Genomic DNA, 24,511 nt, shown 5'->3' with positions numbered 1-24,511 from the left:
TATAAAGAAAAAGTAAGGTACGAGGTAGATTTATTATATAAAAAGTAGGGTAAAGGATAAAATAAAATTATTTAATAGTAAAGAAGGAAAAGATGAGAGAAACAAATAAGATAACGATGTGACCACACTTAATCAGTTGTTACATACAGGGTCACTTTTCTTCGTTACGTAATAACAGACTTAACGATACGATACAATAAAATTTAAATAACATTCAAAACTAATATTATATTTAAAATAACAATACGATACAATACAACATGCAAAAACCATCCAAACAAAGATGTAAATAAAAGAGGGAGCGAATACATGAATTTACATGATATATGGAAAGAAGTTATCCTTGATACACCACTGTGACGTGGCAAAGTCAAACAACTCAGCACTTTGCTGAAAGTGATGACCTCGCGTACACGTAGTATAACCGTCAATGACGTGGAAATTACCTTCGGTAAGAATACACTTGCATTCATATCGTTCCATGACCATATTTGGCAACACAATCCACTTGTCTTTTTCAACGTCGTACAACAGAACCGATCTTAGTGCAACATTCTTGTCATCGTTATGTCCGCCGGTGACAAGGACCATCTTCTCCGAATCCGAACTGCATCCGAAAAGTAACCTCTGCTGACCTGGCATGTCGGCCCCGCGACGCCATGACATGGATTTGAAGTTGTAGATGAAAACAGAATCCAAAACCCTCCAAGAAACTGGGTCGAAACCGCCAATCACCATTAAATCCGACCCGACTTCAATAATCTGGCTAAACATCGGCAACCCATCTACCATCTCTGGTATGGGTGGCAAATCATACGAACAGGCCTTTTCTGGGTCATAGACAGAGAGAGTGATAACACCATGAGGTTTCGTAATGGTTAACGTAACCATAGTACGTAGTTGAATTTTCTAGGGACGGAACATTAAAGGGAAACTATATAGAGGTTTTCTCATCCGTTTTAAAGTGTTTATCGTTGATTTGTACTGACTTTCACATCTTTTGCTTCTGGAAGAGGATTTCATATATAGTGGGAGAACATGCAGTTTCTTATTTAAAAAATAAATCAATCAAGAAAGCGTAACTAAGAGGAAAGGACACGTGCACACAGGGCTGGATTTCACAACCCCATCAACGGGAAGTTTCTGTTTTTGCTTGTGCTTGAATCAAGTATAAGGAGAGTACTCGGGACTAATTAAACTGTAGTTTTTCATCTAATAGTGGACAAATAGATGGGTCAATTTAATCTGGTGCACCCACATAACACTCAATCCAAAAACTCGCAAGTGAGTAGGTTTGGTTTGAAACCACTCCAAGCCTAGGTTTGGTAGAAACCACTCCAAGCCTCCTGCAGTGTTTTGCTATGAATATTTTTAGTGTGATACCTATTTGATAAATATATATCAACTTTTCTAGCCCAAAACTCCTTTGGTATATTTTTGCTCTCAATATACTCCTTGCCATATTGAGAATAGTGTGGTTCTTTCTTTTTATGATGCTATTTTGTTGAGGTAATCTTGGAACAATCAAAGAATAAGAAACTCCATTCTTTTCACAAAAAATCTTGAATTCGTTTGAAGTGAATTCTCTGCCTCTATCGGATCGGAGTACTTGAGTTGATAGCCACTTTGTTTCTCCACCATACTCTTGAAATTTTTGAAGGTTTCAAACACCTCTAATTTTTACTTTAAAAAATAAACCCAAATTTTTCAAAAAAAATCATCTATAAAAAGAAGAAAATAATTACTTTGCAAAGTGATGATGGTCTAATCGATTCGCACACATCCATATGAATCAACTCCAAATTAAGGCCAATATGCTCTTGTCAAAAACTCTTTAGAAAAACTTTTTCTTGCTTGCTTTCCAAAAAGACATCCTTCACAAATTTGGTTAGAATGATTGATACTTGGCAACCCTTTCACCATACTTTCCTTTTTCGTCAATTTTAGGCTATCAAAATTTAAATGACCAAATCTCATATGTCAAAGACAAGATAAATCTTTGGCGCATAAAAACAAACACCTCAGTTTTAAAGATGCAAAATAAATATTTTATTTTTAAGCATTGTAACCTGGGCTAACAATCTCCTACTTTCATCTTTGATAATTAATTTTTTATCTTTCAATTAAATATCATAATTTTTTTCCAAAAGCTGTCCCATATTTAAAATACAATCACTTTTCATCTCCAGTAGATATAACACATTAGAAATTATTTGATGACTTTCATCTTTCATATGAATTAAAATCGTATATTTTCCTTTGATTTTAATTGCGAAGAGTCCCCAAAAGTGATGTTGCATCCATTAAGCTCTTCTAGATCCACAAATAAATTTTTCTTTTCCCAAATGTGACTACTTACACTAAACTCAAGGTATCATTGGTTTCTTTCTACACTTTCTTCACTTTTACATGAAAGAATTGCAAAGTTCCATCTTTTTCTTCATTCTTGCTCCCCACAAAGTTATTTTTATCCTCCATATTATTTTTACATTCCCAACAAAAATGACCAAAATTATGGCAAGTATAACATTCAATATTTGACTTATCATACCATTCTTGATTTGTCCTCTATCCTCTATATCTTCCACGACCTCTTCCTTGGTTGTAGTAATACTTTTATTTTCTCTACTTGGTGATTGAGTACCACCTCTTCCTCTTCTACTATGACCTCTTCCACGTCCACAATCTCTTTTGTGAACCATGCCTTTCCTCTTTCTCCTTCAAAGAAATTTTTGCTTGTAACGCTTGTTCAACTAATTGTTGTTTCGATTTCTTCAATTTTTCTTTATGTGCTTGCAAAGAACCCGTAAATTATTCTATGGTCATAGTATCCAAGTCCTTGGACTCTTCAATGGCAATAACCATATCGCTTCATTTAATTGACAATTGCCAAAACTCTTAAAATTAATTTGAAATTGATCCGGGTTCTTCATTTGCAGAGATTCAAACTCATCTTAAGGTTTGAAGACAAACCTTTTTTACCTTGTCCAAATCTTTGAAGTAATTTTGAAGAATATCTCATGTTTGCTTGGAGGTGGTTGCATTTACAACCTTCTCGAACATCTTTTTATCAAAACTCTAATAGATGATAGTGAGCATCTTTTGATCTTTCTTCTTTGTGGCAACGACGTCTACTGCTTCATCAACTCCGCTCTCCAATTTTTCAAATATCATAGACACCACGCAAAGCCTTCATCCGAATACACCAATTTCTATAGTTTTCCTTAGTAAATATTAAAACTTGGAATGTGATTCCATTAGTGTTAGTCATCTTTTCTCACATTTAGTTGTCTCCTAAAAACACTAATGTTGGAACTAAAGATTAGAAATTTGAGAGCAAGACAGTAAAAATAAACACTCAAAAGCTCACTAGAAGAGAAGTAGAGAAAGAAGGGATATTTCACTACTTTTCCTTACCAAATGGTTAGACTTACATTACTATTTATTGGTGATCTTGAACATGTATCTAGTCTAGTGTACATGTAAACTCATTAACTTAATTTACACTTCACATCTTCTAAGATACATGGATGATACCACTAAACTTTATTTTTTTTCAAAGTAAATCAATGAGTTCATATCTAATATATGTATCACATTGTAACGATCCGACCGGTCGTTTTGAACTTTTGCACTTTGATCGCCAGTTTTCGGACATGACTTGCCCTGTGTAACATATTATGACTGATGTAGATCTTTCGTTTTGGTTTTCAGGAAAAATCGGAATGAATTTGAAGGAACAGTCTCAATTGAAAGCTTTGAATTTGAAAGGTTTGACTAAGAGTTGACTTATTTATATATGATCTCTGATAGGAAATTTTATGATTTGGATAGCTTTGTTGGGTGATTTGTGACTTAAGAATATGATCGGAAGTGGTTTTGGAGGTCCGGTGTAGAATTAGGCTTGAATTGGCGAAGTTAGTATTTTGGCGAATTCCGGTTGATAGGTGAAATTTTGATCCGAGGGTCGGAATGGAATTTCGAGATGTGATGTAGCTTTGTAGGGTGATTTGGGATATGTGTGCAAAATTTCAAGTCATTCGGAGATGATTTGGTTGGGTTTTTTATCAAATGTGTGTTTCAGAAATTTTGGAAGAACTTAGGCTTGAATTCGATGTAATTTGATGATTTTGGTGTTATTTGAGGTGTTTTGATAATTGGAACAAGTTTGGATGATGTTTTAGGATGTGTTGATGCTTTTGGTTGAGGTCCCGGGGGGCCTCGGATGAGTTTTGGGTGGTTAACGGATCGAATTTGGGTAAAGCTACGACTGGTTGCTGGTATCTGGTTTCCTTCTTCGTGAACGCGAAGGGAGTCTCGCGAACACGAAGAGGAAAATGGGAGACTGTTGATTTGGCCTTCGCGAACTCAAAGAGGGAGTCGCGAACGCGAAGGAGTGGGCTAAGGTTCTACGCGAACGCGGGAGAGTAATCGCGAACGTGTAGAAGGAAAATTGGGCCTGGGGTCATTTGGCCTATGCGAACGCGAAGGGCTTAGGTAATTGGCTTTCGCGAAAGCGAGACCTGGAACACGAACGTGAAGGGTCTAGGAGATTGGTCTTCGCGAACGCGATCTACAGTACGCGAATGCGAAGAAGAAAAGTTCTGGGCAGAATGTTAAGTTCTGAAAATGAGACTTCGTTCCCATTTCCATTTTTTAACGATTTGGAGCTCGGGTAAGGAGATTTTTCAAGAGATTTTCAGAGAGAACAACGGGGTAAGTGTTCTTAACTCAATTTTGGTTGGATAACTTGAATCTATTACTAGTTTTGGCATTTAATGCGCGAATTTTGTTGGAAAAGTTTAGAAAACCCTCTTGGATAGAATCACGGATTTGAGGGTCGAAATGTGATGGGATTTGGATAATTTTGGTATAGTTAGACTCGTGGGGAGATAAGGAACCCGTGGATGTAAAATTATTTTGAATTTCAGGACGTGGGCCCGAGGTTCAGGTTTTTGCTAATTTTGAGAATTTTGGTATTTTTCGATTGTTTTGATTGGGCTTTGTTCCCATAACATATTTTGACGTATTCGTTCTGATTTTGGATAGATTCGACGCACGTGGAGGCCAATTCGAGGGGCAAAGGCGTCGCGAGCTAAAGAAGTAGCCGGTTCGAGGTGAGTAATGATTGTAAATGATGTCTTGAGGGTTTGAAACCTCGGATTGCACATCGTAGTGCTATATTGAGGTGAGACATGTGCTGGATGATGAGCGCGAGGTCTTTTACTACTGGGGATTGTGACTTGGTCCGTCCCGATTGATGATTTTACAGCGTATTTGACTGAAACTTATTTGTTAGCATCATGACTTGGGCTGATTGCCATATTTGGGCTTCATGCCAACTATTTGAACCCTTCGGGGATTTTTATCATTATTTCCTCACTGTTTCGACTTATTATTTGAACTCAGTCCTGTTGATATCTACTGTTTTACAAACTCAGCCACTTTTACTCAGATTTGAAACTTAAATGATATTTCTAAATGATGTTTTGGGCTGAGAACTACTGTTTTACTATGCCCGAGGGGCTTGTGATGATTTTTGGACTGAGTGATGCCGAGGGCCATATGTGAGGATATGCTGAGTGATATGAGGCCGAGGGCCTAAGATACTTTATATGCCACGAGGTGGCTTGAGTGATGTAAGGCCGAGTGATATGAGGCTGAGTGCTTGAGATACTTTATATGCCACGAGGTGGCTTGAGTGATGTGAGACCGAGTGCCGAGTGATGATGCCACGAGGTGGCTTGATATCGCGCTTGGGCCGTAAGGGGCCCCTCCCGGAGTCTGTACACCCCCAGTGAGCGTCGTCGACGATATATGGATCGGGTTGCATGCCGCAGCGAGATGTGGATCGGGCTACACACCGCAGCGGTTACTATATGATACTATTCTGAGAGTGATCTAAGAGAGAGAGCCCGAGGGGCTGAGAGTGGTCTGAGAGTGACACGCCCGAGGAGCTGGTACTGTTTTGAGATATTGCCCGAGGGGCGAACTTTTATGTGCTTATCTTTCATATTTACTTGTCATTTTACCTGTTATACTGTGGTATTCGTACCTGAGGGGCAGATTTTCTTTGCCTATCGGCACTAACTGCTTTGCAATCATTGCGTAACTGTTGAAAAACTCATTTTCAAAAGAGGTTTAAACTGAGCTAAAATATTTCTAAAGATTTCACAGCTTCACTACTTTTCTCAAAGGGTTTTACACTGCTTCTATACAACATGTTGGTTGCTTTACGTGATTTCTTATTGCTCAGTTGTTATTTACCATTATTACTCACTGAGTTGGAGTACTCACTTTACTCCCTACACCTCGTGTGCAGATGTAGGTATTTATACCCCTGGTAGCGGGTTTTGAGCTGATCGGAGGCTAAGTTATCGAAGTTTAGCGAGGTGACTGCCAGCGTTCGCAACACCACACTTCTTCCTTGTTTATCAGTCCTATTTTGTATATTTTAGGCCTTGTAGTTGTATTTATACTCTAATAGATGCTCGTGACTTGTGACACCCCGATCTGGGCTGTGTCGGGTTGTGCTTCCATTAATTATATCATTAAATCATATTTAAACTGTTTATTAATGTTTAACTATTTTTGAAAAGGCGATATGGGTTTGTTGGCTGGCCTTGTCTTCGCGAGAGGCGCCATCATGACCGGAGCGGGGTTTGGGTCGTGACAAGTTGGTATCAGAGCCTAGGTTACATAGGTCTCACGAGTCATGACCAGGTTTAGTAGAGTCTTGCGGATCGGTATGGAGATGTCTGCATTTATCCTCGAGAGGCTGCAGAACCTTTAGGAAAACTTCACATTCTTGAATTCTTATCGTACATCCTTGATTCATCTTGAAAAGTAACTCTTGAAATTCCTCCCACACATTCGCATGCACGAATGAGCGCTCAGTATCAGATGTGCCTTGATGGCTTGTGATTCCCCGATCGAGGGGCAAGATGTGATCTCTGTGAGTTTGATGTTGGGCCAGTCTGGAGGACTTGAGGCCGAATCTTTGCCTATGGCTTGAGCACCAAGGTGCTGATTGTGTGAGCAAGTGTTTTGAACTTATATGTTCGGTATTGTCCCTATTAGTGGGAGTGGCGGCTGGTTAGCTACCTGATGAGTATGTTAGTACTGCAAGATGTATCTATGTAACTTGGAAGTGGCGAGGAAGGTCTGCGGGATGATAGATGAACTATTAAGTGTATGATTTCCATTGTGATTGGATGTGTAGCTCCGAGTTATGGGCGCGTGGAGAATCTTTTCGTATCTCCTAGTTGGGAGTGAAGTAAATTTTATGTTGCGGTATGAGTTCATACTCAGGAAGACTAAGTGGCTGTGTAATGTGTATGATGGTGGAAGGTATACGGAAATGTTATATTGAGGCGAAGCAGGTGGGTTATCTCCCGCGGAGTGTACTGAAGTAGTGTGATCCTTATGTGTATGTTAGAGGATCTCATGTATAATTGAAGGGTACGTGTTGAAATTTGAAATTTCGGGTCACTTAAGAGAGTGGGCTTAACTGTTGCGGGGATGAATGCAAGATTTGTAGAAGATTTACATTAATAGATGATCTGTGTTTTCACAAACTTATAAATGATTTGAGTTTAATCTCACTATGGCATTGTGGCATCAATAGAGTAAAAGTGTTATGAGTTATTGAGCGTATCTTGATCTATAGCTTCGAGCTAAGTGGGGGAGTCTGCTGTGAGCAGTTGATTGCACAATTAGGTTCTATGTTGGTTCCAGTTTGGGGCATGCGAGTGAATTAGCTATGGCTAGAGTAAAGGAAAATTTTGACAAAGGTTATATTATGCTTCATAGGGTATGAGAATCACGGAATGTCTAAAGTGTTGTTAGTAAAGAATGCTCGGCGCATAGAGCAGGAAGTTGCTTGATTGTATTGGGAGGAGGATTTCATTTTGCGGTATCGGAGTGACAATGAGGCACGGGTGGTTATGTTCGTTAGGTCAGGCAAGTTGCAGTTTGAATAGGGTGAATGACTCTCAAGAATGGTTCTAATGTGTTCAAGATTTTACATATAACAGTTGGGTAGTTAAAGTTGTATATGTGGTTAGAGACTGAGTTCTCATTGGAAGATGTCGAGACTTGTGGTATTTTCGTTACAAATTATGGGATTCTATGTATTAGTACCAGGAAGGTAAATGTAACAGATTTAGATTTGCAGGAAGTCTCTTCAGAGCAGAGTACCTTGATCGTGGTGCTCGTGGGAATATCTGGGAAGGTATTCAGCGGCTTATGAGCCTTAGACGGTGTGGCATTATGCTTGGGTCCCGTGTGGTAAGTTTGGGTTGAGGAATTGTGATGTTATAACAAGAATGAGTATTAAGTTGAAGGTAAATCAGAAGGAAATTTAGATAGATGGAATAGTTTGATAGTAGACCGAATCAGTATGGTAAAGATATGATTAATTCCTTGTGTGTGTTCAAGGTAATAAGTTCTTTCAGGTATTTTGCGGCAATGCTCTTAGGTTTTGATGGCTTGATTAGCTTGATCGAGTTAGAAGGATTCAGTCCTGACATGTCTGATTTGTGCAAAGGGAACTCGGAGAGTTCTTGATAGTTTTTACCACAGTTTGGAGATGTATACTTTCTATGGGCATGCGGAGCGAGGAGCATGGGATGTATAGTGATTTTTCTTCTAGATTGGTACCAATGGAAAGTTCTTGACTAGTTGAGTACGTAGATGTTTGTGGCTCGGAAGGAAGATGAAGTTCTCATGTTATCCTGAGATGGTATGGTATATGCGGTAGGTTGTGGAGGATTGACAATTGCGTGTGGAAGGTTACAGCAGTTCTGAATGGAAAGTCATGAATTCTTAGGTAGCACGGGCAGTTTCAGATGATTAAGGAAATGGTAGTGCTAATTGGGGTGAATTGACGAGGGTATGTGTTTCAGAAAAGACAATGTGATTAGGTTGATGGTACTTCGGTAGTATCGCGACACTTTCTTGTTAGATCGACTGGTGATATTCGAGTTTGCTTGGTGGCACAGGGAAATTTTTGAGTATCTATCATGGAATGATTTGGGTATTTGAGGCGTAACATGTATTCGAACGGCGAAATTGGGATCAGATATGGTGATTCGTGCGCCATATGGATTTAGAGACAGGGAAATTCTCACATTCAGGCTATGTTGTGGTTGTGAGTCGTGTGTATCGGCACTGTTTAGTGACTATCAGGGTTTGGAGACCCGAGTGGATCTTTCTTTATTGGTATGTTAGATGTTGGACGTGATGTTGGAGTTCAGACCAGTTGTCTCTGTGTGGTGTCATTCTGGACTGTCGCGCTAAGGCGACGCTGTTGGCTATGCTGGAAAAGCCATGGGTTGAGTGGCGAGGTTCGATGGATTATGTCCAAGTAGAGTGGTATTATATTTCTAAGGCCCATCGGACGGTTGGGAAGGAGTGTCTTTCTTATTTGGGCTCTCGTGATGGATGTCAGTGTAGGGGCTCCTCATATTGGTCCAGTTCCGAGGGTGAAGAACTTTTTGGATGTGTTTCATGTGGCCGGGCATGTCGCCAAGCAAGGTTGTTGATTTCGGTATTGATTCGATGATGGGCACCAAATAATATTGTTGAGGGATGTGTTGATTCGATTGTTATTGAGCTTATTAGTAATCTGGGAGGTCTATGAATTACCTTTCTGTGTTGCTAGATGTATGGTTTGTTGGTTATGGGCACATATGGTGCATTTCTATTGGGGTTCATAGTCGAAGTCGAGCAGGAAGAGTAATTGGGTGTTGCTCGGTGAATGACGTATCAGTTATGTCCTATCGGGTTTGCGTGGTATATGCTATTTGCTTCACCGCGTGTGTAATGAATTTGCTTTGGTTCCAGACATCAAATTGTGCGTGGTTGTCAATTTCGAGCATAGTGAATTGAGGTGTTTCATGTGGAACAGTGTTTAGATAGGATCGCGCATCTTGCAGCAAAGATATGTAGAGATATGACTTTGCGGGTTAGATTCAGGTGTTCTATTTCTATGATGTGAGACAGGTCCTCAGCCTTGTATGGTAATGGTACTAGTGAGCTTGAGGTACATCTCTTGCATTTGAGTCAGTTTCATGATGTGAGTATGTTCGGATTGTTGCTTATTGGTGCGCGGACTGCGCAAGTTGTGGCTTTAGTCTGTGTGGGATTAGATGCGATCGTTGGGGTTTTAATGAATACAAACAGATTCGATTTCAGCATGTTTGAAGAATAATATCAAAGTTTGGCTCAGAAATTTGCTATGGTCCTTGCCAAAGGAGAAATGACCTTATGAATGGTTGATCTGAGAAATGGTTATGGTTTATTGCGTATTTCGATTATCATTGGCCGTATATGGAAGTGTTGGAATGAGACTTTAGTTGATAAGAGGTTTTCTATCGGTATTCGGTTGTTATGTGCATCTGCTATGATTAGAAGTTATCGTAACGAATGTTTGAGTTATGTGGTATATCATGTGACTGCACCTGAGATAGCATATATGGTTTGTTACAGCTTGTTCGGACTTATTCACACTATAAATGTGAGATTCTAATCATATTAAGGATTTTAGAAGCAGAAATGTGGTTCTATGGTTTATGGACTAGGATGGATTGTGAAATTTCAGTTATATTATGTTATCAAATCTATATGAGATAGGGTGACATGGGATCACCCCCGGGTATATGCATAGTAAAGTTATTCAGCTACGGGTTGGATTTTAGAACAACTCTGGGTGCGTTCGAGGACGAACGTGTGTTTAAGTGGGGAAGGATGTAACGACCCGACCGGTCGTTTTGAACTTTTGCACTTTGATCACCAGTTTCCGAGCATGACTTTCCCTGTGTAAACGTATTATGACTGATGTAGATCGTTGGTTTTGGTTTTCAGGAAAAATCGGAATGAATTTGAAGGAATAGTCTCAGTTGAAAGCTTTGAATTTGAAAAGTTTGACTAAGAGTTGACTTATTTGTATATGAGCTCGGATAAGAAATTTTATGATTTGGATAGCTTCGTTGGGTGATTTGTGACTTAGGAGTGTGATCGAAAGTGGTTTTGGAGGTCCGGTGTAGAACTAGGCTTGAATTGGCGAAGTTAGTATTTTGGCGAATTTCGGTTGATAGGTGAGATTTTGATCCGAGGGTCTGAATGGAATTCCGAGAGTTGCTGTAGCTTCGTAGGGTGATTTGGGATATGTGTGCAAAATTTCAGGTCATTCAGAGGTGATCTGGTTGTGTTTTTGATCAAATATGTGTTTCGGAAGTTTTGGAAAACCTTATGCTTGAATTCGATGTAATTTGATGGTTTTGGTGTTATTTGAGGTGTTTTGATGATTGGAACAAGTTTGGATGATGTTTTAGGATGTGTTGGTGCTTTTGGATGAAGTCCTGGGGGCCTCAGATGAGTTTTGGGTGGTTAACGGATCGAATTTTGGGTAAAAAGCTACTGCTGGTTGCTGGTATCTGGTTTCCTTCTTCGCGAACGCGAAGGGAGTCTCGCGAACGCGATGAGGAAAATGGGAGACTATTGATTTGGCCTTCGCTAATGCGAAGAGGGAGTCGTGAATTCGAAGGAGTGGGCTAAGGTTCTACACAAACGCGGGAGAGTAATCGCGAACACGTAGAAGGAAAATTGGGCCTGGGGTCATTTGGCCTACGCGAACGCGAAGGGTCTGGGAGATTGGTCTTCGCGAACGCGATCTACAATACGCAAATGCGAAGAAGAAAAGTTCTGGGCAAAATGTTAAATTCTGAAAATGGGACTTCGTTCCCATTTTCCATTTTTGACGATTTGGAGCTCGGGTAAGGCGATTTTCAAGAGATTTTCAGAGAGAACAATAGGGTAAGTGTTCTTAACTCAATTTTGGTTGGATAACTTGAATCTATTACTAGTTTTGGCATTTAATCAGCGAATTTTGTTCGAAAAGTTTAGAAAACCCTCTTGGATAGAATCACGGATTTGAGGGTCGAAATGTGATGGGATTTGGACAATTTTGGTATGGTTAGACTGGTGGGGAGATAAGGAACCCGTGGATGTAAAATTTTTTGATTTTTGGGACGTGGGCCCGGGGCTCGGGTTTTCGCTAATTTCGAGAATTTTGGTATTTTTCGATTGTTTTGATTGGGCTTTGTTCCCATAACATATTTTGACGTATTCGTTCTAATTTTGGATAGATTCGACGCACGTGGAGGCCAATTCGAGGGGAAAAGGCATCGCGAGCTAAAGAAGTAGCCGGTTCGAGGTGAGTAATGATTGTAAATGATGTCCTGAGGGTTTGAAACCCCGGATTGCACATCGTAGTGCTATATTGAGGTGAGATACGCGCTGGATCTTTTACTACTGGGGATTGTGACTTGGTCCGTCCCGATTGATGATTTTACCGCGTATTTGACTGAAACTTATTTGTTAGCATCATGACTTGGGCTGATTGCCATATTTGGGCTTCATGCCAACTATTTGAACCCTTCGGGGATTTTTATCACTATTTCCTCACTGTTTCGACTTATTATTTGAACTCAGTCCTGTTGATATCTACTGTTTTACAAACTCAGCCACTTTTACTCAGATTTGAAACTTAAATGATATTTTTAAATGATGTTTTGGGCTGAGAACTACTATTTTACTATGCCCGAGGGGCTTGTGATGATTTTTGGACTGAGTGAGGCCGAGTGCCGAGTGATGATGCCACGAGGTGCCATTTACATATACTCGGCTTTGTAACAACTCAACTATCAGTTTTGAGATTAGACTTCAATATTACTATTCCAAAGTGGTTACACAATAAGAATACAACATCAACAAACTGCGATAGAATCAAATGTGAGAAAAAGACAATGGTGTAAGTTAGTAGAAAAAAAAAGTGGTCAAGTTGTGAACTCATATAATCCTAGGATATATTCACGATATAATTAACACCAAGTTCCCTTCCATCCCCAACTTGTTGTACTAAACAATACTTATTCACTTTTATTTATGCAGAGAAATTAATTATGTACGTCAATAAAAAACTTATTAGAAAATAATGAACTAACAAAAATCATATCATCTATACATGACTTGAGAAAACTTCCACATGCATATTAGAAGAGTAGAACAGTAGGCTTTAAAAGGTAAAAGATAAAAGGAATATCATCCAAGCTCATCGCGAACTATAGAACACCGACGAAATCAAGCCAACCCCAAAGACATCGTGCAAAAAAAAGGTGTAGATCCATCACTATTCATCTATATTTCTATATTCATTTTGATTTGAAAGAGAGAGAGAAAAAAAAGAGAAAAAAAATTAATTTGTGCAAAAATTATAATCAGTAATTCTAATTTAGTATCTACAAAGTTAATACACTGAACACTTTCCTCTCCAACTACGAATAATTTCTGAATGATGTAGGACATACCTTTGATATTTTTGCATAGTGCTGCTTTATCACAAATTCACAATTTTGTATAGCATCTTTAGAGTATTGAATGATCATCTAAGGTTTAGAATTCTAATAGGGTATTTTTTGATTTGAAATTTTCTGGACAAATTGATAGTTATATGCAAGGAGGGACAAAGACGGTGAATAGGGAAGATCAGAGAGAAAGAGAGCTGAACCAAAGAAGATGGAGAGTTGCATTACTATGAGAGAGACCAAATAGTGTTCTTTTGTATGAAGTAGTACACGTGGTCTCATTCCAAAATTACCGTACGAGTGTAACAGGAGAAAGATATAGTACAATGCAATAACCAATGAAATGGGTCCAAGTCTACAGTACAAGTAATACAACCTTTTGTACAATTGATTATTGCTGTGTTCGTACACCTCTTCCCATTTATATATAGTAGTAATAGTAATAGTGTCTGAGATTCACATATAAGTATGTTAGCTAGCTGAGGAGGCTAGTTACGGATCTGTACAGTTATTACTGGTGATTAATACCAAAGTTAGTTACCAAAAAAGAAAGTTAGAATGATATAACTTGATTCTAGAAGTTGATAACTTGATATTACTACAAGATTTCACTGCTTCAATTCACTTGTTCCAGTACTTGAAAACTTTAAGATAAAGAAAAGAAATGCACAATTTAATTTATTCAATCAGATAGAATAGATAGTTTAACGGAATGAAAAAAGAAAAGTACTCGGTACAAATTTTAGTACTTATGAGAAAGGAGGAAAAAAAAAGAATATTAATATTAGAATGAAAATTTTCAACTATCACCATCAATCACATGGCTAGATGATTTTCTTTTATTTTTTAATAAACATCTTATACTGTAATTTTTTATCATACAAGAGCCAATACTAATATTTTGTTAGGAAATTAACTATAAAAATAACATTATTAATTAATAAAATGGGGCCTTAAAAGCTGGGGCCTAAAGCCTTTGCTTTAGTGGCTTGACCCTCCAGCCGGCCCTACCTCTTGAATCGAGTTTATAACAGAAATTACATAAAAGAAATATAATGGGCCTCTAGTGTTATGAAGTGTATAAATAAATAAATGGGCTAATGTCAAGTCTTGAATGCTAGCTCAGGTGCTGGACTGCAAAGCACAGATCAGGCTCAGTATGTGTGAGAAAATTCAGCTTGCCAATTAAACTCCTAAATTGTTCAGGTTTGGGCAGCAACTTGCCAATACAAGCTTTAAGCTTTTGATTCAAGCCAAAGGGACAAACAACAAGGGTAACCTCAGATCAATTGTATTCTTGGAGAACATTAGATATAAACTTGTATTGAAGAAGCAAACTAGAAGGAAAAGAAGCCACTTCAATCCCAAGAAAATAGTTGAGGTTACCCAAGTCCTTGATCTTGATCATAAAAAAAAGCTTTTAATGCAAGAATTTCAGCCTAATCATCACTAGTCAAGATAATGTCATCAACATAAACAGCCAACAAGATAATAGAAGAAGTAGACTTCTTAAAAAATAAGGAGTAATCATTTAAAGAATGTGTATATCCCCTAGAGTAAAAAGCAAGAGATAGTTTGGCATACCACAACCTAGAGGCTTGTCTTAGGCCATAGAGGGAATTTTGAAATTTACACACCAAAAAAGTAGAAGAACAGGAAGAAGAACCAACAGATAGCCCATGAGGAAACTTCACGTATACCTTCTCATCCAAGTCACCATGCAAAAATGCATCGTTGACTCAAGTTGGAAGAGAGACCATTGCCTCTTAACAACCACAACCACTAAGCATTTAACAGTGAAAAATTTAATCATAGGGGAAAAAGTTTCAGTGAAGTCCACCCCTTCCACATATGTATCCCCTCTTACTACTAACCTAGCCTTATATCTCTCAACACTACCATCAGCCCTATATTTAATCTTGTAGACCTATTTACAATCAATTGGCTTCTTACCTCTAGGCAATTAAATAATTTTTCAAGTGTGATTGACCTCAAGAGCCTAAAATTCTTTTCTCATAGCCTCCTGCCAGGCTGGAATAGAAGAATCCTGATGATAAAATTATGGCTCAATAGAAACATTGTGAAGAGAAGGCTGAACTGCATAGGATAAAGAACTGGAGCCAAGAGAAGGAGGAAGAGTACATATAAAATCCTCAAGGTGTGCAGGAAGGTGATGAAGTCTGGAAGACTTTCTGGTAGGCTGAATGTAGGGCGGAGGTGGTATAGGAGGAGGAGAGGAGGTATGGGGAGAATTTGGAAGAATTGATAATATGACTGGAGAATGAAGGACAGAATGAGGAACAGAGAAGGCATCTTCAGGAGAATCAGAAAAACCATGCAGAGACATGAAGTGAAAGAGAAGAAGAGGAAGTGGAAGAAAATGTCGAAACATCAAAGCGGAAAACATATTCATGAAAAATGACATCCCTAGAAACAAGAACCTATTTGGTAGAGAGGTTGAACAACATATAGTCTTTCTTAGCAAGAGGATGGCTAAGAAAGACACAAGGATCAACCCTAGATTGGAACTTATCCCTATGGCACTTGGGTATGGTGTGAAAGCAAAGGCAACCAAATACTGTGAGGTGAGAATAGGAAGGAGAATAGCCATAAAGTAATTCAGAAGGGGATTTATTCTGAAGCAATTTTGAAGGGAACCTATTGGTGAGGTATGTAGTAGTGAGGACACACTCCCTCCAGAACCTTATAGGCAACTTGACTTGAAAAATTAATACCCTAGAAGTCTCGAACAGATACTTGTGCTTTCTTTCTACCACACCATTTTATTAGGGTGTGTGTGGACAACTAGTTTGATGTAGAATTCCATGATCTTTAAAAAATTGGATGGCATAGTTGCTAGAGCCAGGTTCCAAAGCATTATCACTTCTAACACATTGAACCTTGGTGGAAAATTGAGTGTGAACCATGGAAAGAAAGTCTTGAAGTAAAGGAAAAGCATTGCTTTTGAAACTCATAAGGTGTATTCAAGTTGCTCTAGTTAAAGTCATCAACCGTGGTGAGGAAGTATTTAATACCATTATAAGTGAAAGTAGAATAGAGCCCCCAAGTATCAATATGAATTAATTGAAAAAGATAGAAAGACTTTATGCTACTGTCAGGGAAAGGTAACCTTGACTGTCTGGCTACTAGACAAATAGAATAGGTAAAAGACTATTTGGAAGAGAATTCACAAGGAATACGAGAAATATCTTTTCATCTAACAAAAAGAATGTGACCAAATCTTTGATGCCATAATACTTCCTCTTTATTAATGGAAGAATGATTTGTACAATATAAGACAAGTGGAATTAATATAGAGGAAGAACCAGAAATATTCAATGGATATCAACAATATAAAGTTGCATTGGAAACAAAAGGTTGTAGTAGACTCTGAGGGAGACATGAGGAGTCTATAAAGTCCATGCTCCAATTTACCAACTTCTAGTGGCATCTTCAGTAAAGGAACCTGTAGAATACATGAAAGTGAGTCAAATTGAACCATGCCATGAAGTTGTATGACTAACTGAGACACAAAAATGAGATTGCAGTAGAAAGTAGGAACATAAAGAACATGATCTTAGGTGAAAGAAAACAGGTTAAGAGACCTTGTGCAAGTTACTTTCACCTTGTAGCCATTTGGACTTGTGATAAGATAGGAAATTACTAAAGGTTAAATGTTGGAAAGAAATTTTTTGTGTGAAGTCATGTGATTTGTGGCTATCTAAGACCCAACTATATTCAGCTATTCTATTCAACAAAGATGCACTATACTGTACTTTTACACAAGCAGTATAATTATCAATTACTGGACTGGTCTCGCTGTGTAGTATTACTTATATAGATTCCTGCGTTGTACAAGGTTTCCCTTTCTTGTTCAGTTTGGTATTTATTGATCGTAAAGGTTTTCGTGGTTTGAATTGTTAATTTGATAGTGCACATTGAGTATTTGGTACTTATATGGTGGGATCAGGTTGCACGCTGCAACAAGTGGAATAAGGGTGGATTTGATATGGTGGAATAAGAGTAAATTTGTAATGTACGGTGGGATCGGGTTACACGCCACAATAGGTGGAATAAGAGTGGATTAATATGGTAAATAAGGGTGAATTATGATACTGATATTGATATATGATGGGATCGGGTTGCGCGCTGCAACGTTTATATATAATCTTTGTTGTTAATGTTAATACGGTGAAATAAGGGAGGATTCTGTATTGTACGGGGGGATTGGGTTGCGTGCTGCAGCAACCTATGTGTTTCTATTTCTTGAGCTGTGTTGGTTTTTGGTGTTCTCATTTAAAATGCTAAGGATTGGTAATTCTGGACGACACTGGCTTATTTCTTGAGGTTGTAGTTATTAATTTTAGTTAACTATTTTATTCTGTTCCGTATTTCCATTTTCTGTCATTATCATATACTGTGTACATGTTGTAGTGTAGGTGACCTGCCTTAGCCTCATCACTACTTCATCGAGGTTAGGCTCGTCACTTACATAGTACATGGGGTCGGTTGTAGTCATACTACACTCTGCAGTTCTTGTGCAGATTTTGGAGTCGGTCCCAACAGCGGTTATCAGTGAGCTCGAATTTGGACAGCGTACAGAGACTTGAGGTACAGCTGCTCAGTGCCCGCAACTCCTGGAATCCCCTTCTCTTCTTTTTATTTACCTGTGTACCTTCTTTTCAGATAACTTTATGTTATTCCAAACCCTTATATGTACTATTCTAGCAGCTTGTGCACTTGTGACATTGGGTACATTGATGTATTAAACGTTTGGTTGTTTTAACTTCCGCATTGTTACTTTGGATTATTGCAGTAGTTTCGGTTCTATTCTCATTAACTAATATTAAACTGTTAAATATGGATAGAATGTGCTAACGTTGGCTTGCCTAAAAAGTGAAATGTTAGGCGCCATCATGGTCCCGACAATAAAAATTTCGGGTCGTGACATGAACTTGGGCTTCTGACTATAGCTCGCTTCAAAAACTTTATACTATTTTCCAATAATACTAATTTATCTATGTATATTCTTTAAGTGGTATTTATACACAAATTTAAAATTGAGAAATTTTTGAGTGTTGACCCGTCAAAAAATTTCATGTCTAGATGATGAAAATAGTTGAAATAAAGGTGTTGAGATGGATGTGTGGACATACCAGGAAAGACAAGATTAGAAATGAAGTTATTAGGGACAAGGTGGGAGTGGCATATGTGGAAGACAAGTTGCGGGAATCGAGATTGCGATGGTTTGGGCATGTGAAGAGGAGAGACATAGATGTCCCGTTCAGAGAAGTGTGAGAGGTTGACCATGGCGGGCTTGGGGAAGCACAGGGATAGGCCAAAGAAGTATTGGGGAGAGGTGATTAGGCAAGACATGTCATTGCTTCACCTAATCGAGGATATGACTAGCGATATGAAAGTGTGGATGTCGAGAATTAAGGTGGTGGTTGACAAGTAGTTGTGAGTTTCTCCTAGGTTTACCAGTAGTACTAGTATTATTCTTGTATTCTTTTATTCTTAGTTCTTTATTACTCGTGACACTCGCTTCCATTACTTATTATATTACTGCTCTTATTGCTAGTTGCTTTATTTTTACCGTTTCGCCTTTATAGGGTAGAGGTAAGGCTACGTACACATTATCTTTTCCAAACCCCACAAGTTTAAGTTGTTTTTTGTTGTTGTCGTTAGAAATTTCTGATAGGAAATATACGGTTTTTCCTTGAATAAATCTTCTTCCCTTGTTTTACTCTACAGAAAACACTTGTTCCTTCTGTGACACTATCTGAACCCACAGATACTTGATCTTTTTATCTTTCTCTTTCATTCTTATTTTCACCCTACTTATGGAAACTTCAATTACACTTTGACCTTGTCACTCCCTTTCTTGGCAGTCCATATATACTCACCCCCACAAGGCAATTTCCACTCTCCTCTCAACTTCGTTGCATAAATGGCCGGAGTCATATATCATCTACAAAACATCAATTAATGGCTGAATTTGGCGTTGAACCATCCTCATTCTCTTCCAATTACACAAACAACATGGTGTTGGACTCGTCCAACAAGTCAAAAACAGAGGAACCAGAAGAGAAACGTAGGATAAAGCGAACAAGAGATCAGTACTTCAACAGTACTGAAAACAGAGCATACCCAGTTTACAGAGGAGTTCGAATGCGAAGTTGGGGAAAATGGGTGTCTGAAATTCGGCAACCTCGTAAGAAATCTCGTATTTGGCTCGGTACTTATCCTACTCCAGAAATGGCTGCTAGAGCACATGATGTCGCCGCGCTTAGTATCAAAGGAGAATCAGCAATTCTTAACTTCCCTCAACTCGTTGAGTCACTTCCTCGTCCAGCTTCAGTTTCACCTACAGATGTTCAAGCTGCTGCTGCAAAAGCCGCTGCTATGGAAAACGTCCTAAACTCTGCTTCTTCTTCTTCATCTTCTTCGTCTTCGGCTTTGACTTCAGTCAGTACGTCGATGGAGACTACAGCAGCATCAGAAGAACTGCTAGGCCAGATCATAGAGTTGCCGAGTTTGGAGGGGACTTTTGACTCGGACGAGTTGAAGTTGAGTGACTCCGCTGATGGGTGGGTATATCCGCCATTGCCGTGGGGGGCATTCGACGGCGAATTTTGTGGGTATTCATTTGAGCAGACTGCCATTGGAGAGAGTTTAATATCTACCACAGACTGGAGATGCTGAATCTTGATAGTGTTGATCAAAGCGCTAGCAGTGTGGCCATTGTAGCTTTATTTTACTATTTTCATTTATTTTTTGCTGTGAGTAAAAAAAAGAGTTTCTTTTCCTTTGGATGATATGATATGCTTTGTTCATAATCATAATTCTTCTTCTTACACGTTTGTGAATAAAAGAACTCTCTTTTCTTTACTTTATTATACAAGCCTTAAAATTGTTAGGCATTATGCACTAGTGTCCATATTTACTACTATAAATTATATTTATATACCAGATTAATTTCTTATAAAATAAATTAATGAGCTTATGGAGCGACATGAACTCAACTGAAAATTAAAATATTTGCCCTAGTAAAACTTGTACTATCTTAGTTGGAAAAAAAATCAGAAATAGCCAGATTTGCAGCTGGTAATTGAAAAATAGTCACAGTTTCAAAAGTAATCGAATTTTTTTGCACTTTTTCACGTAAATATAAAATCTGAACAAAAATGCCCTTAAAATTAGGAAAAATTCCAGCATAATATGCTATAGTTCGAATTTTTTACATATGAGATTCCAATATATTATGCTGGAACTTTCTGTCTTTCAGTAAAATAATGACTAGTTTTTCATGACTTTATAAATTTTGGTTATTTTTCAATTAACATTCCGAAAACTAGCTAGCTCGTGCTATTTTCATTCTTAGTTTTATCCTCTTAATACAATTGCATTACTTTCGAATTGACAGCTTAATAGTAATGCAACATAATGAAAGGTTAACCTTAGCATATGCCTCATGTCCAAAGTTTCAATGCTCTTGATTGGCTAAGGGTTCATTGCGCCCTATTTCTGTAAGAGTGGATTTTTTGATTGGTTAAGGAGTATTTGTTGTATTTCTAATTAACAAATTAAAATTAATATGATCAATTTTATTATTAATTAATATTAAAAGATAGATTCCTTAATATATAAAAATAGCCAAAAATCAATTAAAATGGACGGAATGGAGCATTAAAGTACAGTAGCGTGGTTTTTTTGTGTAATTAATGCTAATTACATCACCTAGTCTGTAACTTGTTATTGGTCCGTTTGTTCACTTCTCTTTGGCTCTTTGCACTCAAAAATCAAAACTTGCACCATTCAATACAGCTACCGTACGCATTACAGACAGTTAAAGAGTGATGTTTACACTTGACAGTTGGTTTTTTGGTTTTGCCAAGTCAGGACCCCCCATTTCTATTTTTTCCCTTAAAATCATCCTTAAGAGAAACTACAAATTTTCTATAAATAACAAATAAACTAGAAAGAGAAGCGGGTAGGGATATACACAGTACACAAGGATCGTGATGGGAAGTAAATTCAAATTCGTAGGCATTACCATGTCATTTTCGCAGTTCAATACTTGGCAGTGTTGTTAAATTTCTTTTCATTAAAGAGACTGGACTCATTCAGTCCTTTGGATTGCTTTTTTTCTTAAAATATTTTTTAAAAAGAATGATTCATTCCTTTTTAAATTTAAAAAATAATTTAATTTAAACTTCCTAATTGTTGTTAATGTTTTCTTGAGTTTTACACTACTATATTTTTTCTCTATACTATTGTGATTGCACGCCTGCTTGGAGCCGAGGGTCTACCGGAAACAGCCTCTCTACCTGCATAAGGTAGGAGTAAGATTACATACATAATACCCTCTCCAAACCCCCTATTTGTGGGATACACGGGGTTTGTTGTTGTTGTTGGTGGTGTTGTATTTTAATCATATTGACTAACTTTATAACTCGATAAATATTATAACATGTTTAAAATTACATATTTTATAATCATACAAATATTATAACATTATAACTTCAAGATTCTCAACAACTGCACTTGTTAGTTTTATGTGAATGAATAAATAAATAAATAAATAAATAAATAAACCTACCGGCTTTTTCTATGTTTGAATGAAACCACAAATTTGGATTTGCACCGTTAAGTCAAATATTGAAGAGTAAAAGGCTCTCTAACAAATATAATTTTATATTCAGGGTTTAAATCAAAGATTCTAACTAAACAACAACAACAACACTAACAAACTTATTGTAATTTCATAAGTGAGGTATGAAAAGAGTATTGTGTACTTTACCCCTACTTTGTAAAGATAAAAAAGTTATTTTCGATAAACTCTGATTAAAGAAGAATAAATACTTGCCGGTCCACCACAACAATTTGAATGAGTTGAGTTGATACTGGAGAGGTCTTAAGTGGGCAATGATTGTGCACTCTCCTATCCTTGACATCGCAATCTTCAGCCACGCATTGTATTCAAATTGTCATTTTCTTGTCAACTTGCCTCTGATTGAAGTGGATGCTAATTAATCTAGTTATACATATGTTTCCCTCTTATTCGTCCATTTTCGGCCGTTTTGTATTGTCAATACTTAGACAAAAGTTGGGTGCCAACCCATCCTCAACGTGATGTTTCCATGTACCCCAATACAGGGTGGGATGGAAGCCCCATATTGGTTTGGCCAACTTGAGTTGGTTTTGTTCAAACAATATATTTATGCTAAAGAATTTATTAAATATATATATATTTTAAATTTAATTTGCTTTCTTTAGATAACGAAGGGCTTATGAGTTTCGCCTCTATCCCAATATGATTTCTAAATGAAAAACAAATATATAGATTATATACGCTAAAGACGCTTCAAAACAATTCAAGATTTTTTAGACCTCTCAAAAAAGCAACTACATTATATTTTGTTTTCGTCTATAGGCTTACAACTTTCTATAAAAAGCAGAAGTTGGACCCGAACCAAGTTTTGGTTGGTATAAGTTGGGACCTAGAAGTTGTCATTCTCTAAAATGAAAAGGGCGTTGAAATGCTAAGTATCTATTCACGACGAGTTAATTAGTGACTTATAACACTAAAGAAAAATACATAAGTTGCCCTTTAAATTTGTTCAGAAAAGTCACATACATACCTCGGGCTGACATATTACCCCTGTTCTAGTTTGAAGTGGAACTAATACTTTTTCTTTGGCGAAATACATAAAGTCCTCGGAGAATTTTGTCGCAAAAACTCGGTTGAACACTTAAATTAAATAGGTATTTTTTTATCCTCCTAAACACATTTGGACTGAATTATCCAGCCCCCCACTCCGAAACACTAATATCAATCTCACAATATGAGGTGCTTTTCATGCGCACCACATAAGCTTCATGTCAGCGCCACATCAGAAATTTTCTATGGTTTGTATATTTAACTTTTTTTCTTTTCCTTTTTTTTTTTGCTTATATTTTTCTCAAAGCAAAAAATATTTTTGCTTAAACAAACTAATAATATATTAATCTAATGACATAGATAAGCATGTTCAATTAGCCGCTTAGACAAAAGAACAATCTATTCATTTAAAGTATTCTGAGGCGAGCTTCGAAGCGAAGCTGAAGAATATATTTGTAGCCGCTTTTCTAGTTCGGTGACATCTCCAGCTTGCCTCATCTGCTTCTTTACATTCAAAAGCGCTTCTATTTGCGCCTCCAATTTTCCATCACCTTCCTGTAAACAAAATAAAGGGAAAAAATCAAATGATTAGGAGCATATCGAAAATTAAGCACGAAATATAGAAATCAAAAGTATAATCGAACATTTACGATATTGAATTTTTGAATTTTCTGGAGTTCGGTTGAGATTGATTCTGAAACCTTAGAAGTGAGAGATAGAGGGTGAGAGAGTTGTGTTTGAAGACTTTTAACTTTGGGTGTTGCTAGATTTTTTGGGTGCAATTTGTGGACTCTGTATTTGAAATTTGGGCCAATTTGGTGAAGGATTTAGGTGGTTTCGAGTTGAATTTCAGTTCGGAGTCTGTATCTGAAATCGTTGTTATATTTTACTGCACTGTGAAGAAAAAGGGGACAAGGGGTGAGGAAGAAGTAGAAAGAAGAAGGGGGCAGGGGGGGGGGCACTCTTTTTTTTAATTAGGAGAAAGGGACGCGCTTATAATTTTTCTTTGTCACATCATTTATTAGGGGGAAATAATTCATTTTAAATATATTTAGGGAGTGAAAAAACTCACGTTTAATTTAAGTGTTCAACCCAGTTTTTAAGATAAGTTCAGAGGGACTTTATGTATTTTGCCTTTTTCTTTTCTTGACAAGAAATTGTTCAATGACATACAAAATGCCAGTGTCCCTTTTCCTTCTACTTCTTCACTTCTCTATTTCCAATCTTCTTCCTTTCTAGCGGTTCAATTAGACATGTATTAGATTTTTCTATCAAAGATACATAATAGTCATTCAAGGTTGAAAACTCTTTTTATCCTAATCACCTTCCAATATTAGTAAAAAGTAAACTACCATTAATCAAAATAAAAAAAGGTGTAAAACGAGAACATGATAGACATGTTCAAACTTCAATGTGCTACTACTAGTTTGTAAAGCCGAGAGATGGATCTATATTTAATGTTTATGAATATATATATATA

General features: G+C 37.5%; 1 protein-coding gene and 2 long non-coding RNA genes across 4 annotated transcripts; 1 reads left to right on the top strand and 2 right to left on the bottom strand.

Moving 5' to 3' along the window:
- Positions 1-480: 480 nt before the first annotated feature.
- Positions 481-13,749, bottom strand: LOC107785675 (uncharacterized). The gene is made up of 2 exons (XR_012704147.1): positions 13,371-13,749; positions 481-830 (listed from the first exon to the last, which is right to left on the bottom strand). It is a non-coding gene; the product is annotated as an uncharacterized LOC107785675 (long non-coding RNA).
- A 5,358-nt stretch (positions 13,750-19,107) lies between these two features.
- On the top strand, positions 19,108-20,258 carry LOC107785676 (ethylene-responsive transcription factor TINY). The gene has a single exon (XM_016607030.2). The coding sequence runs from the start codon at positions 19,356-19,358 to the stop codon at positions 20,070-20,072; it is 717 nt and encodes a 238-aa protein (XP_016462516.1). The 5' UTR covers positions 19,108-19,355; the 3' UTR covers positions 20,073-20,258.
- Positions 20,259-23,256: 2,998 nt separating this feature from the next.
- LOC142174756 (uncharacterized) lies at positions 23,257-24,003 on the bottom strand. 2 transcript variants are annotated; one of them, XR_012703811.1, is made up of 2 exons: positions 23,676-24,003; positions 23,257-23,586 (listed from the first exon to the last, which is right to left on the bottom strand). It is a non-coding gene; the product is annotated as an uncharacterized LOC142174756 (long non-coding RNA). The 2 variants fall into 2 exon arrangements; XR_012703812.1 differs by having other exon boundaries at positions 23,682-24,003.
- Positions 24,004-24,511: the final 508 nt, after the last annotated feature.

The sequence above is a fragment of the Nicotiana tabacum genome, chromosome 20 (assembly GCF_000715075.1).
Source record: "Nicotiana tabacum cultivar K326 chromosome 20, ASM71507v2, whole genome shotgun sequence".
Taxonomy (NCBI): Eukaryota; Viridiplantae; Streptophyta; class Magnoliopsida; order Solanales; family Solanaceae; genus Nicotiana; species Nicotiana tabacum.
This window is presented reverse-complemented; position numbering and strand designations above follow the sequence as displayed.